The 13,493-nt window shown below is 55.9% G+C and overlaps 5 protein-coding genes across 5 annotated transcripts; 3 read left to right on the forward strand and 2 right to left on the reverse strand.

The window, feature by feature from the left end:
• Positions 1-823: 823 nt before the first annotated feature.
• Positions 824-4,292, forward strand: JCM15063_002737 (uncharacterized protein; the record flags this gene model as incomplete). Its single annotated transcript, XM_076679067.1, has 10 exons — positions 824-860; positions 926-1,046; positions 1,113-1,252; positions 1,316-1,417; positions 1,479-1,656; positions 1,723-2,073; positions 2,137-2,259; positions 2,319-2,482; positions 2,541-3,428; positions 3,487-4,292. 10 exons carry the CDS (start codon positions 824-826, stop codon positions 4,290-4,292), a joined length of 2,910 nt encoding a protein of 969 aa, XP_076533827.1.
• Positions 4,293-4,622: 330 nt separating this feature from the next.
• Positions 4,623-5,517, forward strand: JCM15063_002738 (TFIIIC subunit 6 family protein; the record flags this gene model as incomplete). Its single annotated transcript, XM_076679068.1, has 4 exons — positions 4,623-4,784; positions 4,852-4,929; positions 5,000-5,099; positions 5,171-5,517. 4 exons carry the CDS (start codon positions 4,623-4,625, stop codon positions 5,515-5,517), a joined length of 687 nt encoding a protein of 228 aa, XP_076533828.1.
• A 354-nt stretch (positions 5,518-5,871) lies between these two features.
• Positions 5,872-6,705, reverse strand: SNF8 (ESCRT-II subunit protein SNF8; the record flags this gene model as incomplete). Its single annotated transcript, XM_076679069.1, has 1 exon — positions 5,872-6,705. One exon carries the CDS (start codon positions 6,703-6,705, stop codon positions 5,872-5,874), a length of 834 nt encoding a protein of 277 aa, XP_076533829.1.
• Positions 6,706-7,905: 1,200 nt separating this feature from the next.
• On the forward strand, positions 7,906-9,205 carry JCM15063_002740 (uncharacterized protein; the record flags this gene model as incomplete). Its single annotated transcript, XM_076679070.1, has 9 exons — positions 7,906-8,002; positions 8,096-8,125; positions 8,193-8,256; positions 8,325-8,404; positions 8,476-8,533; positions 8,606-8,653; positions 8,716-8,774; positions 8,836-8,932; positions 9,001-9,205. The coding sequence occupies 9 exons, from the start codon at positions 7,906-7,908 to the stop codon at positions 9,203-9,205; spliced, it is 738 nt and encodes a 245-aa protein (XP_076533830.1).
• Positions 9,206-9,682: 477 nt separating this feature from the next.
• Positions 9,683-13,450, reverse strand: JCM15063_002741 (uncharacterized protein; the record flags this gene model as incomplete). Its single annotated transcript, XM_076679071.1, has 8 exons — positions 9,683-9,724; positions 9,793-10,053; positions 10,122-10,223; positions 10,302-10,486; positions 10,549-12,378; positions 12,440-12,828; positions 12,896-13,032; positions 13,103-13,450. 8 exons carry the CDS (start codon positions 13,448-13,450, stop codon positions 9,683-9,685), a joined length of 3,294 nt encoding a protein of 1,097 aa, XP_076533831.1.
• Between the last annotated feature and the right edge of the window lie 43 nt (positions 13,451-13,493).

Here is a 13,493-nt window from a genome sequence, read left to right on the forward strand (position 1 = left end):
TTCATGGAGCAGCAGCATGAGCGAGTTGTCGCGCTTCCTGGATGAACACCATGAATGGAGAAGCGACGCCAGCTTCTATCTGTTGCACGGCTACTTTGAGAAGAAATCTGACCTGTGAGCTCGTTTCTGCTCGACCCCTGAGGATCAAGCTAACCCAGAGTACCGTCGGGTAGTCAGAGCCATCGTTCATGAATCCGGCAGTCGATATGATGGTACAGTTAATAGGGCTCGCAATCTGCGCGGACCCGACGTCTTTTTGCGAGTTATTCCCGTAGAGTGACACAGGTCGGACTCGAGAGCAATCATTATTGTACGGGTTGCCAGTTGGTTGCGAGTACTGTGGCTCTCAAAGATCGAATGCCCTCGTCGAGCGAGGCGCGCACGTTTGAGCGGTGAGCGCGGGCGCGGGCCCAAGCTCCAGGTATGCGAGCGCGAGACTTGGAAAGGGCTAGACCTTTTCCAGCTGTGTCTCGCAATGGTCGCCGCATTCGAGCCGATGCTTTGCCTTGGCTCTACCTTGGAATCCTCTGCCAGTTCAGCCAGCACATCAGCCGACCTATAGCACAAAGAACGCACGCAGCACGTTCAGCAGGAGGGCCCCACGCAAGCGATCGAGTCGGTTCCTGCGTAATCTAGCATCGGGTTCCAGCGCAGGATCCTTTCGCCTGGCGACGTCCCACGTACCTCTGCGAGTCCTTGGTCCCGCTGCGAACTGCCAGCATCGTCCCCTCTCTGTCTCCTTCGTTCGTGAGGCCGGCTGCGGTGTGCACATCTCGCCCCCTTTCTTTCAAATCACGTCTACACCGCCTCCCTTCGCGCGCCCATGTCTGCTACTTCGACAGTCGCCAAGGTGACAGCGAGTGAGTCTGATCTGACGTCTTCGAGGGGAAGTTGCCTCTGATGCCCTATGAAACTGGTACTACAGCTCTCGTCGGGCGACCTCTTGCGACAATTACGACTGTTCTTCCCCCTGCGGTCACCCAGCGACAGACTGCAGGCATCTTCGATCCCCATGCACCGAGTCCGATCGAGTTCTCGAGCAGCGAGTGAGCACCGTCCATGGTTCGTGAAGCTGATCGCCGTGCGGATTGCTCATTCTCAACGTTCGGCAGCCCGCTCGCGCTCTTCATCGTGCAGGCATTCATCATCGTCGCGCTTTCAAGGATTCTACATTTCGGATTGCGCTATGCGAGGCAGCCCAGGGTCATCAGCGAAATTGTCGCGGGAGTGCTGCTCGGTCCCACCGCTTTCGGTTCGCTACCACGTTCATCTTGCAATGGCCGTGCACCTCTGACCTCGTCGCTTGTCGAATCAGGACGCATTCCAAACTTCACCAGCACAATTTTCCCCGCCGTATCAGTTCCGTACCTGAACCTCGTAGCCAACATCGGCTTGACCCTTTTCCTGTTCCTCATTGGCGAGTCCTTCGAGCGACTCGCGAGCATGCAAAGCAATCGCTGACCTCCCTCACGAAACAGGAATGGAAATCGATCTCGGATTGTTCCGGCGCAATGCGAAAGTATCGACGACGATTTCAGCCATCTCGATCGCAATTCCTTTCGCCTTGGGTGCGGCTGTTGCCACTGGAGTCTACCGCAACTTCATCGACCCGTCCAAGAGCTTTGGAATCTTCATCCTATTCGTGGGCACTGCCTTGTAGGTCCGGGCGAACGGCTAGCAATGTCGGACAAACTCGACTAACGCGACATTCAATCCCTACAGCTCGATTACGGCGATGCCCGTTCTCTCTCGCATCCTGCTCGACGAGAACCTGATTCAAACTAATGTCGGTGTTATTGCGCTGTCTGCCGGCATCGGAAACGACGTTGTCGGCTGGCTTCTCCTCGCACTCGCTATCTGCCTCGCCAACGCGGCTTCCGGTCTCATCGTCCTATACACCTTGCTTACCTGCATCGCCTGGATTCTCGTCTTGTGGTTCGTTGGTCGGCCCCTGCTCAAGCTACTCGGCAGGAAGACCCGCAGCTCGGGCGAGTGGGGGCCCAGTCAAACCATGACTGTCTCTGTGGTTTTCGCTGTCCTCGCAAGTGCCTGGTTCACCGACAAGCTTGGAATGTGAGTCATCCCCTCGCGACTCCTGAATGGCCCTTTTGTTGAATTGCTATTCCTCGTTGGCAGCCATGCCATCTTTGGTGCTTTCCTTGTCGGCTTGATTGTCCCGAAAGACATTCGCTCGCCCTTGACGGAGAAAATCGAGGACTTGGTCTCTGTCCTCTTCCTGCCGATTTACTTTGCCCTCTCGTAAGTACTGTTTCCTTGGATGCCAGCCAGTTGCGTCATCTGAATATTTCGCAAATCAGGGGTTTCAAAACGGACTTGACATTGCTCAACACTGGCAAGATGTGGGCGTGGACGATCTGCATCATTGTCGTTGCTTTTGCAAGCAAATTCTTGGCCTCGGGAGGTGTCGCGAAGGCGTTCGGCATGACGTGGCGAGAGAGTGGCGCGGTCGGCAGTCTGATGGGTAGGTCTCCTCCTATACGGCTTTGAAAGCTCCTCTGATCGAATCTGGCCTTCAATAGCCTGCAAGGGTCTGGTCGAACTCATTGTCCTCAACATCGGACTCAACGCCGGCGTGCTCAACCTTGAAGTCTTTGCCATGTTTGTCCTGATGGCCCTAATCACTACCTTCATCACCTCGCCCCTCACCCTCGCCTTCTATCCACCGTCGTACCGTCTCCAACTTGAGCGCGAACGCAACTCGCTCGACTCGTCAGAGCAGCAGAAATCTGCTGCCACGAACTCGGACGGAGAAAAAGCCCTCTCTCGCTTCGCCATCGTACTGGAACAGCTTGACCACTTTGGACCGATCATGGACCTAGTAAGGCTCGTCAAAGGTCAATCCGAGCTTACCGTCGCGCACGTAGAGTCGACCGCTTCTTCAGAAGACGGTTCACATGAAGCCGATGGCAAGGTCGCGCATTCTCCCTCCGCTCCCTCGATCACTGGTCACCCTTCGAAGGCTTTCGTATCACTAGCCGCATTCCGCCTTGTCGCCCTTACAGAGCGAACTTCTGCCCTCCTTCACGCTGCATCGTCCATCACAACGCTTCTGCGCGGCGATGTCCTATCGTCCCTCCTGCGATCGTTCGCCGCCGGTCTCGGCATTCCGGTCAATTCGCGCCTGAACATCATCTCGGAAGACCAGTATTCTTACCAGGTCGCCAAATGGGTCGAAGAGGAACAGTCCGAAATGGTCGTCATCCCCTGGTCCCTGGATGCTACTGAATCCAATGCTGGAAACGGCAAAGGCAAGCAATCTGAGCAAGGCGATGGAGGTCTCGTCGAGCAGTACATTAGGAACCCACTCGAAGGGCTCTTTGGTCTACACGACGCCAAAGGTGCCCGTGGAAGAAGCGGCGGCGAAGCCGCTTCTTACGCTACTTTCGCCCGCCGCGTGTTCGCTGAAGGTGAGTCAGTCGACGTAGCAGCATCGGACTTCCGGGCTGACGATTCATCGTGTAACAGCACCTTGCAACGTTTCTCTGTTCCTCGAAACCGAGCCTTCCACGACGGCTTCGAACTCGTCGCTCCCGATCTATAACTCGCACATCGTTCTTCCCTTCCATGGTGGCTCCGACGATCGCGAATGCTTGAGGTTACTCTTGCAGCTCGTCACTGCGAATCCGCACCTCTCGGCTACTGTGCTCCACATAGTCCGCGCCGCCGAACCGACTCCTGCCGATCTCGCACTCGCCCACACCGCAACTACTGGCTCGTTCCCCGACGAGAAGCTCAACTCTGCTACTTCCGAGAACCCCATGTTCACTGTTCACGGTTCGGCGAATGCGACAGACACGATGTACCCGACCATCGCTCGCGAAGGCGCTAATCACGGAGTCGCCAGCGAGGCACAGGACGACATCCTCCTCGGACGCTATTTCTCCCCTTCACCTGCTGAAGATGATGCCACGCGACCGAAGGATATCCAAGATGTTCTCAAGCGTATCACCTACGAGAAGGTCTCAACGGCGCAGCCCTTGCAATACACCCTCTCGCGACTGTCTACTCTGTCCACTTCTTCGAATTCTACCTCAATCCGGCCTCTGATCGCGCTCGTTGGTCGATCGCGACTCGACGCTCCGTCTCACACGGCCGAGATCACGCATTTGCTCAAACTGCACGCCGACAAGGTGCAGCGCTCGATCTGTGTCTCGACCGAAGTTCGGCGCGCACTGGGAGATCAAGCGACTGCCTGTGTCGTCGAGGGATCAGCCTCGAGGGTTTGGGTCGTTCAAGCGAAAGGCAAAGGAGGCAAAGTCCGCGACCTGTGATTCTACCCTCTCCCTCGATCTCGTATGTAACTTCTCTTAATCTGTAGGATGTTTGAAGTCACTTTCTTGTAGTACTCTCGCTCTTTGTTTCTCGATTATCTCCCCGGTCAAACCTATACCTCAGTCGTCTTCCGCATGTGTTCCTTTTGTCACGTTTGCAAGCTGTCGTTTTCTTGTTCTCTCGTTGTTCGTAATGCAATTGCTTTACCTCGCATGTCTTGACAGGCGAAATTGGCTGGTATAGCGAGAGGACGCCTCCGGCCCCACACGCTTATGTTTACAGACGTTATTTTCCCCTTGTTTCTGCTACTCCCGATTCTCCACCCGGCTATGGACGGGGATTTCGAGCTGCCAACTCCGCCGCCTCTACGCTACAGGGCACACGAGCCAGTCTTGACGTCGAGCTGGACTCGAGTCGAGCAGTTTTCGGCTTCATCTAGAAGTGCTTCTCACGACGACCTCGTCGACGATGATGAATGGGAGGAAGAAGAGGTGGGTAATTGGCGCCTGTCCTGATGCTCTGGAGGTTCTGACCAACGCGCTCGTTCACGAGATTCAGGTTGAATATGTCACTTTGGACTTTGGCCCTCATCTAGCCGAACACTCTCTCGAGCAGGCCGAGTCATTCCAGCTGTTGGTGAGTTTGATACGGTCATTGAACCAGGAAGGCACCGAACTGACCGTGAACGAGGTGTGAAACTTGAAAGGCTGCAGAATCTACAACACCGATAGTCAGGATCGGTAACCAGTACTTCCAGGGAACTCACCAAACCTCGTTAGGGACAGACATCATTCTAAAGCCACAGCGTGAGCGATAGTGTATCGATTTTCGAACACGATTATCAGACTGATGAGAGTACGGACAATCCGCCATGCAGCAAATCCGGGTGACGAGCAGACAGTGCTACAACCGTTCGCCACAACGACGAGTAGGATCGTGTTCCAACCCGTATCGATCGACTATGCGCATCATGCCACAGATCTCGGTGGATCCGGAACGAACGGAGAATCGCAATCAGGTGCGGCAAACCAACCCGCCTCGAAGCAGGCAAGGCCTGGCCGGAACAGCGCTCCGCGCACGAGTCGAGGGCGAGGTAGGGTTAGTGCTGGAGGTCAGGCAGCGAACGGGACCGATAAGGCGACAGAAGCGGCAACCTCGTCGGTCAACACTGCACAACCACCAGGAGAGAACGGAGCCGCTGCACCAACACCGGTAGGAACGTAGGAAGCTCAGAAACGACTGGCGTAGGCTTGCAACTCTGCCGAATCGTGACAATGGAGAGCTCAAGCCTTGTCATGACACGCTCGCGGCATATTTGGTGGAGGTTGCGTCGCCCGGGTGTATAGGCAGAATAGCCCTCACGAGCGCACTGCGTTAAGTTCAAATGAGGAGGACACGGCGAAGTCATAGAATGTATTGGAAACAACAACAACAGCTCATCAATCTAAACACAGACAGACGTCAATCTACAAGTACAGACTAGTCCGCAGGATCTTGACGCGCTAGGACAGTGCAGGTCAGTCGCGGGGTCCGATGCACATCGGGGAACCGGGAACTACATACGGGATAGTATTTGTTCTACTCCATCACGAACAATGCGGGACACCAATACTCTCTCTGGACTGTCACACCGTTGTTCTGTTCGTCGAGCCAAATCATGCCATCATCCATCAGGGCCTTTTCGATCGCTTGTTCGACGCGATCCATCGTCCAGGTCTCGCCCGATTCGTCTCGGGAGAATGCCTGCACGTCGTCCCTCGTCGCGGCTCCTCTCCCCGTACCCTGCGCTGCTTCAACGACGACGAGCGAGTCGCGGTCGAGTCCTCCGGGTGCACACCTGACGACCTTTCTGCCACCAACCTGAATGATTTCGTAGCCGCATCCTAACGGTTCGAGCGCTTCGATCGCTCTCTGCACGTCGCCCTCGGAGATGTCTGCCGTCGTTGTTGCGGTCGTATTTGCTTGGGACCCGGGTAGTTTCAGGTTGCGAGCGTTCGCAGCAGGAGTTGGGATAGACCGGAGCTTCCTGACTTCGCGCAAGACTTCGTCGAGCGCGACGAGCCCGCCTGCCCGGTCTCGCTTCTGCAGGCACACGTCGACGATCTGCACGCCAAGCGCATAGTACCAGTCGCCTACGCCGATCTTGTCCCACATGCCCTTTGCCCCACCTCCTAACGGATCGACGCCCAACTCGGCGCACAACTGCGAGAAGTGGTCGCGGAACTCGGGCGAGGACAGAATCTTGGCTCGGTGGTGAGTCGAGAAGGTCGAGAGGGCCGACTGGAACGTGGCGAGTTGGGCTGCGAGTGTCGCGCTCTGCTGAGCCGAGAGCGACTCGGACAGCGTCGAGTACGAGCTCGCTGAATCGAGGTGCCGCTGCAGCGAGCTGTACCCCGCTGTGCGTCTTGCCATCCCGATCGAGATTGACTTTGAGGTGCGATATCGAGACGAGATGACAACCAGACCATCTCGGCCCCTCGCGCCGGTCAAGACGATCGCTTCGTATACTCCTGTACAGCACGACTTGCACCTCTTCGTATCATCACCATGCCGGACGCCTATTTGCATTTCGAGCGGCTGTGCTGATCGGCACTGAAGCTTGCGCAACCGCCTGTTCCGATAACGCAACGCCATTGATTCTTCGGGGACCATGTCGCTCGCGGGTCGAGCTGCAACCAGAACAATCTTGTTGAACTGCACTAGTTTAGGGACGACGAAGCCCCCACTGTCACGCCGACTGAGCGCACTTATCTATCACGCGCTCGGGTCGCCTCGTCTGAGCTACTCCTGTTCCGAAGTGCATCCGTCTTTGTGTCGGTGTGCGTGTAATCCGGAAGGTAGTCAGATCAGGAGGAGGAAACTTCCTACGCGGTGGTGACGGGATAGGACAATTTGCGCGCGCTGGAATGGTTTCCATCGACACGCCCCCGAACCGATCCAGCTACAACACGCAGTGAAGCTCGGCACTAGTCAAAGCACTTGTTTTCACAGGCACTCTGTGCTCTCGTGTCGACAGGACCCCGTCAAAGGATACTACGACAGCTCTTTTACCGATACGAGCGCTATGATTATAAGGTAAGTTCTCCTTTTCCCCTCTCGTAGCACACGGCGGCTTTCGCCGGTCCTGATGCCTGCCTTCTGTTGCTACTCGGATCGATCTGCCGACGAGTTGGAGGCTGAAGTGATCGCTTGACGCGCAGAGTCTCCGCTGGTGCGCTTGGGTCGCTACCTCATTGCCCTTCATCACGGTAGAGGCCCAGTAGTCTGCGGAGCAATTCGATCGCGCACAAATCGCGTAGCTGCGCAAGCGATCGCCGCGAGTCGCGTTCAAGCTCTAGGTTCCGAGTCTCCAGATACGCTTGCGCGTGTCGGAACTTTGCCCGGCATGCGTCCTCTCGCAGTCCTTGAGCTTTCTGACATTCACCCAACATTTCCCGCCGATGCTGCCTCTCTCTCCTTCTCTTGCCTCCCTTTCTTCTTCGCATCCGTCTCGAACCCTTCCGTCCTCCCCTCCTCCACGCGCTCACCGCTTACTGGCGCTGTGGCCTTCTTACCCCAGTCACTCTTTCGAACATACTTTTCTCTCGACCCTCCGCGTCGCTTCCCTCAATCATGCGCTACTACATCGCCGGACTCGCTTCCGTCGCCTCGCTCTCGAGTGTCGTTTCTGCAGCTGGGATCTTGGGGTACGGACGCTTCGGTTGCTCGAGTAGGTTGTTTGTTGTTACCTTCGCTTGTTCTCCTGGCTTGTCGTCGTCGTCGCAAGCCGGATCTACTGACTCCGTCCATCTCGCGCTCGTAGTCATCAACGGCGATGGCACCTTCTCGCCGGGTACGATTCCCGCAATCTTCCTACTGTAAACCCTTCGCTGGTCTGAACTGCTTCTTCCTCCCTGCAGATCAAACCCAGTGTCTCGCTGCCAATTTGAACGCTCCGGGCGCCAACGCGGCCGGCACCGGAATGTGAGCTTTCTCGTGCATTCGTCCGTGTTGTTTGTCCGCTGACAACACCTGGTACGTACTGTTGATAGTCAAGGTGACGGACTGACCCCCATCGATCCCACATGCTCAAAGGAGGTTGAGACTGGCGCCTATTTCTGCGGAATTGCTGGTACGGTTTACGGTTTCGTGGCTTGGGCTCTATGCGCAAGGCTGATTCTCGAATACCTACCTGATCGACAGGCGCTACATGCACAAGCGACCAAAACTGTGACAATGGAGTCTGTGCCGCTGGGATCTGGTCAGTAGTAGAGATCTTCCTGTCAATTTATGCCTATACCTCGTACTCGTACTCACCCTGCCACGCCGACAGCCAAGGGGGCTTCCTCCAAGCTTGCGCTGGGCTTGACACGAACTGCTCGTAGGTTCCAAAACATGACCAGGTTGTGTCTTCACGCTCTGACCCTCTCGCTCGATACGTAGCGGTTTCCTTTACTGCCTCGCTGGTGATTTCACAACGACGCCATCCGATTCCTGTGGAGGCAAGCGCTACCTTTTGGCTCTCAGTTGCCGACTAGCACAGCTAACCGGAATCTTCTCTAGCTTTCGGAGCTTTCTGTCAAGACCCTACGCAAGGTTCGGTGGCGTTTACCGATGCTGAAAACTACGCCATTTTCAATCAATTCTGCGCTGGCGGCTAGTACGTCCTTGATATCGGTCATAGCTCCAGGGCTGTCTAACACTCTCTCCTCGATTGACTTGTAAAAGCTGCAATTACGGTACCGGAGATTGCGACACTCACGGAACGACGGTCGGCGCCGACTGTTCGAGCGATCCCGAATTCTACTGCACTGAAACCGCGGTGGGTCAATCCCTCGTCTGTGGCCCGTCCAACACGTGTCAGCTCGCTTCGGTTCCTTCGGGTCGAGCTCGAGCACGACGAGCCGAGATCGGCCGTCGCACCTTTTTCTAAGTCGTGAGTCTACGCTCGACCTACGTTGATAGACGGAGCTGATATCGCAGCCCGCATTCAAGGATCAGTGACCCCAGGGTGTTTCCTCTCTTTTTCTTCTAGCATTCCCGGATTTGCCGCTCCTTTGGTGCTCCCCACTTCCTACCACGCTCGTTTACTCTCGGAAATTGCGTAGACACTCTCTCTTTCACGTCTACGTAACGAATCACTTTTCACAACATCGAGATTTATGATTCCGCTTGAGAAAAGTACAGAGGCAGTCATCACTTCATCCTGTGCATGGATCGCGATGTGTGCGTAAGTCTATCGGTATAAGTTGTGATCCGAATAACTGGACAGCAGTCGATGAGGGTTCCAGCTCTCCATGCGTGGTAACAGTAGCAAATTCGACATATCGGCCTCAATTACAACAAGCTGAAATCATGCAGCTGAAACGATGCATTGACGAAGGAAGGAGCCGATCCGAATCTACTCGATTTACAGGAAAATTTCCGCGGCGATGTTGATAGACAGTACAACCTGTTTATAACCTGATGAGTCTCCTGTTTCCCGATTTTCTCGGGGAGAGAGAGAGAGATGGTACTTACAGTATACGCAAAGATTAAAATTGCACCTATCCGCTTACTCATTCGATACCCGTTCAAAGGGACGACGACGAGACTGCCAACCAGGATCGCGAACAATCCGATACCCGAGACGAGCAAGGTTCGTCCCATGTCGATATGGATCGGTTCCCTCGTTGGAGAAGTCGCGATCAGGTACGTGCCCGACAGGCCGACTCCGAGGAGGATGTTGAGCATCGGTCCTCCGAAGCAGGCTGCGATCGCCATTGAAGGGTAACCCATGCGCTGTGGTAGGAACGAGAATTCAATACTCTGAATCGAGTCATGGCGAAAAGAGAGAGAGAGGAGCCTACAGCTACAGTTGCGTTCGCAACGAGATCCCCAAGAGAGTTGCCCATGGCAAAGATGGTCAACCCCAAAATCGCGTCCGAGATCCCAAAGATGTGACCCAGAGTCTGCAAACCACCGAGGAAGAACCCGTGTCAGTGTTTTTGGTGACATCCGCGATTGCACAGTTCGCGAGAGGGACTTGCCTGCAAGACACCGACCACCTCGTTGACAATCATCAGGATCCAAACCATGGCTATACCGAAGCCTAGGAAGCAGAGCGAGACGCGTCCAGGATGACGAGGGTTATGGAAGAAGCGGTAGGCGAGAGTTGCGAAAAACAATCCGATCAAAAGGGCAACGATAGGTTGATACCATTGTAAATCGTTGGCTGCAGAGTTCCGAGCTTGTCAGCATGTCATCTTTGGAGCGCAAACGAAAATATTTACGCACCCAAGAGGGCAAATGCGCAGAAGACGGGTCCAAGAGTACACTGGACCGCTGTCAATCCCCTGGTTACTTTTCTCGCGGCTTCACACTCAAGTCTCTCCAACTCGGCTTCGTCCTCTCGACCGTCTCCTTCGCTGCACGCGATTCCCCCATCCTGTCCACACGAGCACTCCGAGTTGGCCCGATTGACCGTCTCTTCTGACCCGCTTGCGATCCTGAATTGATGATCGAGCTTGCGCAGGTCTGGATTCGCGCTCGCTTGCTGATCGATCCAGGGCGAAGACGGAGGACTGTCCTCGAGCAAGAGTCCTCCTGACGAGGGTTGGACGTCTTCGTCTGGATGAGGATGGGCGTTCGAGAGGTGATGAGAATGTGGGTGAGCGATTGCAGGTGAATGCAGCTTCTTGCCAACCCTCGTCGAAGCGTCTTGCTGCTGTCCTCCTTCAAAGTGATGATCCTCTTCCCCGAGCAGCGTACCATCATTGTCTTGCCCGTCATCTGGCAACCGAATCCCTTTCGGAAGCCCGGTCGCCTCGTTGTCTTCTTCCTTCTCGAGTCCGTCCTGACCCCAATCCAGGCTCGAGCCTTGATCTTCGGTCACTTCTTCGGCAACCGGGAGGGTCAAGTTCAGTACGAGTAGCGCCGGGACACACATGAGGGCAGTCAGTTTGCCGACGATCGACTTGGATCCGAACTGGTCGAGCGAGGGGAAGAGAGCCGATAGAATTGATCGGAGCAACAGTCGATTCGAGACGGTCCCGCGAGGTCGTTCCGAACTTGTAGGCAAAGCAGTCGAGGATGAAGAAGCGGGAGATGGAGGAGTCATCGTAGAGGATGAAAGTGGAGAAGATCTTGCTGGAACGGTGGCCGAACCCGGTCGAACCGTACTCGAGCTCGTAATGGAAGAGTCCGAAGTTCCAACTTCTTCCACTCCTGGAATGAGGGTATCGGATCCGGTCTCGGAAGTCAACATGATCGAAGGCACCCTCCTGACCTCCTTCTTGGCGACGTTCTCCTGCGCCCACGGGTTCTCCTCGTGCGACTCCGTATCGTTCCCGCTACTTGGCCCGTCAAGTACGCTCCTGTTGCGAGTGTCGTTCAATATCCGTTGTGCAAGGGTATCGTCGTCTCCCTCGAGTCGCAAGTTCCCTCCACGCAAGACTCCGAGAGGTCTGTCTCCGGGAGAACTGCTCGCTCTTCTCCTGCCGCGCCCAAACTGGTTCTCCGTGCTCGACCACCCGTTGCTCCAATCCCACTCGTGCTCATTCGCACGTTCGTTCGCAGGGCTCAATCCATTCTCGCTCGTCGCAGCAGAAGCGTTCGTACTGAGCGAATGGTTTGTATTCGTTCTCGAATGTCCAGGTCGCTTCCCCTTCCTTAGTTTCGGTCCTGCTCCTGGTCCTCCTGAAGCGGAACCAAACACGGAAAGTAGGTTCGTCGCGTTGTTCTGGTCCGAGTTGAGAGAGTTGACGAGATCTCGAAACTCGATCGCGCCCAACAATGAAGGTCGCGCTTTGCTGCTGCGCCGGTTCGAAGATACCGTTGAGGGTTGAATCGGGTACGGGTACTGATGATGATGGGTCAAGAGTGGGACTGGAGGAGGTCGGTTTCCGGCCGTGTTTGGGTTCGCGAGAGAGTACGATCGAGAGCGGCCGTGGGAGTGAGAGAGAGGCGGGGTGATCGCTCCGATCGATCTGACTGAGCGACTTCGGTGCTGATGAGGCGAGGAGTGGTAGACGATGGAATCGGAAGAGAATGCTGGCGAGACTGGACGTGCTCGAGGCGAGGAAGGAGATATTGGGGTGGTCGCTCCGGAACCGGGCAGGTAGATGACTACAGACGAACAATGTCAGATCTAGGTAGAGACTGAAGAGAGGCAAGAAATGAACCGCACGGCCTTGGTCGTGTTCAGGTTCCCAGGCGATTTCGGCTCCATTCTCAAATTCGTCCTCGTCAGTGTCGTCCTCGTGTTGAGCTTCGAGAGCATCGAGTCCTTCGAGCGACGCGTGATCGTGCCCAGCCGTCGCCCGGTGGTCGTACTCTTCGCGGGCCTGTCTCAGAGTGCGCTTGTGCTCCTCGCGGCGACTCCACCACCACCCTCCGATCGCGACGTACGCGACATAGACGGTGTACAGTGCGACCATTGCGAGGGCCTCCCACAGGTGGATGTGGGAATCGTACAGGATGCCGAGCGTCATGAGGACGGCAACCGTGAAGAACCCGACGTCGCGCAGGAACGTATGCTTGGACACTCGGAATGGGGTGATCAGAGCCATCGTGCCCCTGTCGAGAGACGTCACGCGAAATCAGTTACAGACTGAGGTTTGCAGCGAGGGAGACTTGGACGTACGCGACGACCGAGACGATGAAACTCGCTGCGCCGATCAATTCGCCAATCGCCAACGCTCCCGCGTCGGCCCTCAGTGCCGAGAAGGTCGAAAAGACGTCGGGAGAGCCATTTGAGAAAGCGAGAAAGGTGACTCCGGCCTTTTGAAGGTTACAAGGAGGTGAGGCGGTGCAACTCGGATGAGAGCGAGAGGGATAGGGAGCGACGTACGACGGATTCCGACAAGCCCAGGCGAGAGGCAATGTGGGACAAGTTTGGACAGAAGAACTCGGACGCGCAGATGCCGACGAACGCAAACAGGAAGACGAGCCAGAGCGTCATGACGGCGAATAGCGCTGGACGACGTTCCTTTGCGAGGTGGCGGTAGATGCTGAGCCAGTCGATGAGTGCATCCGTGTCAGGCGGAGTGTCGGGATGTCCGCGCTTGTTGAGACGGGCGACATGCTGCGTTCGGAGTGCGGCGGTGGAGCGGTACACGACCAGGTGCAGTACGACGACGGTGCAGATCGCGAGCAGGAGCGTGCGTCGAGTGCGGGTCATCCCTCGTGAGGGGCTCATCCCTGCGGTGAGGTGATGGTCGACTTTGCTCCGGAGATTCGGA

This window comes from Sporobolomyces koalae, assembly GCF_050403365.1.
Source record: "Sporobolomyces koalae JCM15063 DNA, S_koalae_JCM15063T_v1_ctg19, whole genome shotgun sequence".
Taxonomy (NCBI): domain Eukaryota; kingdom Fungi; phylum Basidiomycota; class Microbotryomycetes; order Sporidiobolales; family Sporidiobolaceae; genus Sporobolomyces; species Sporobolomyces koalae.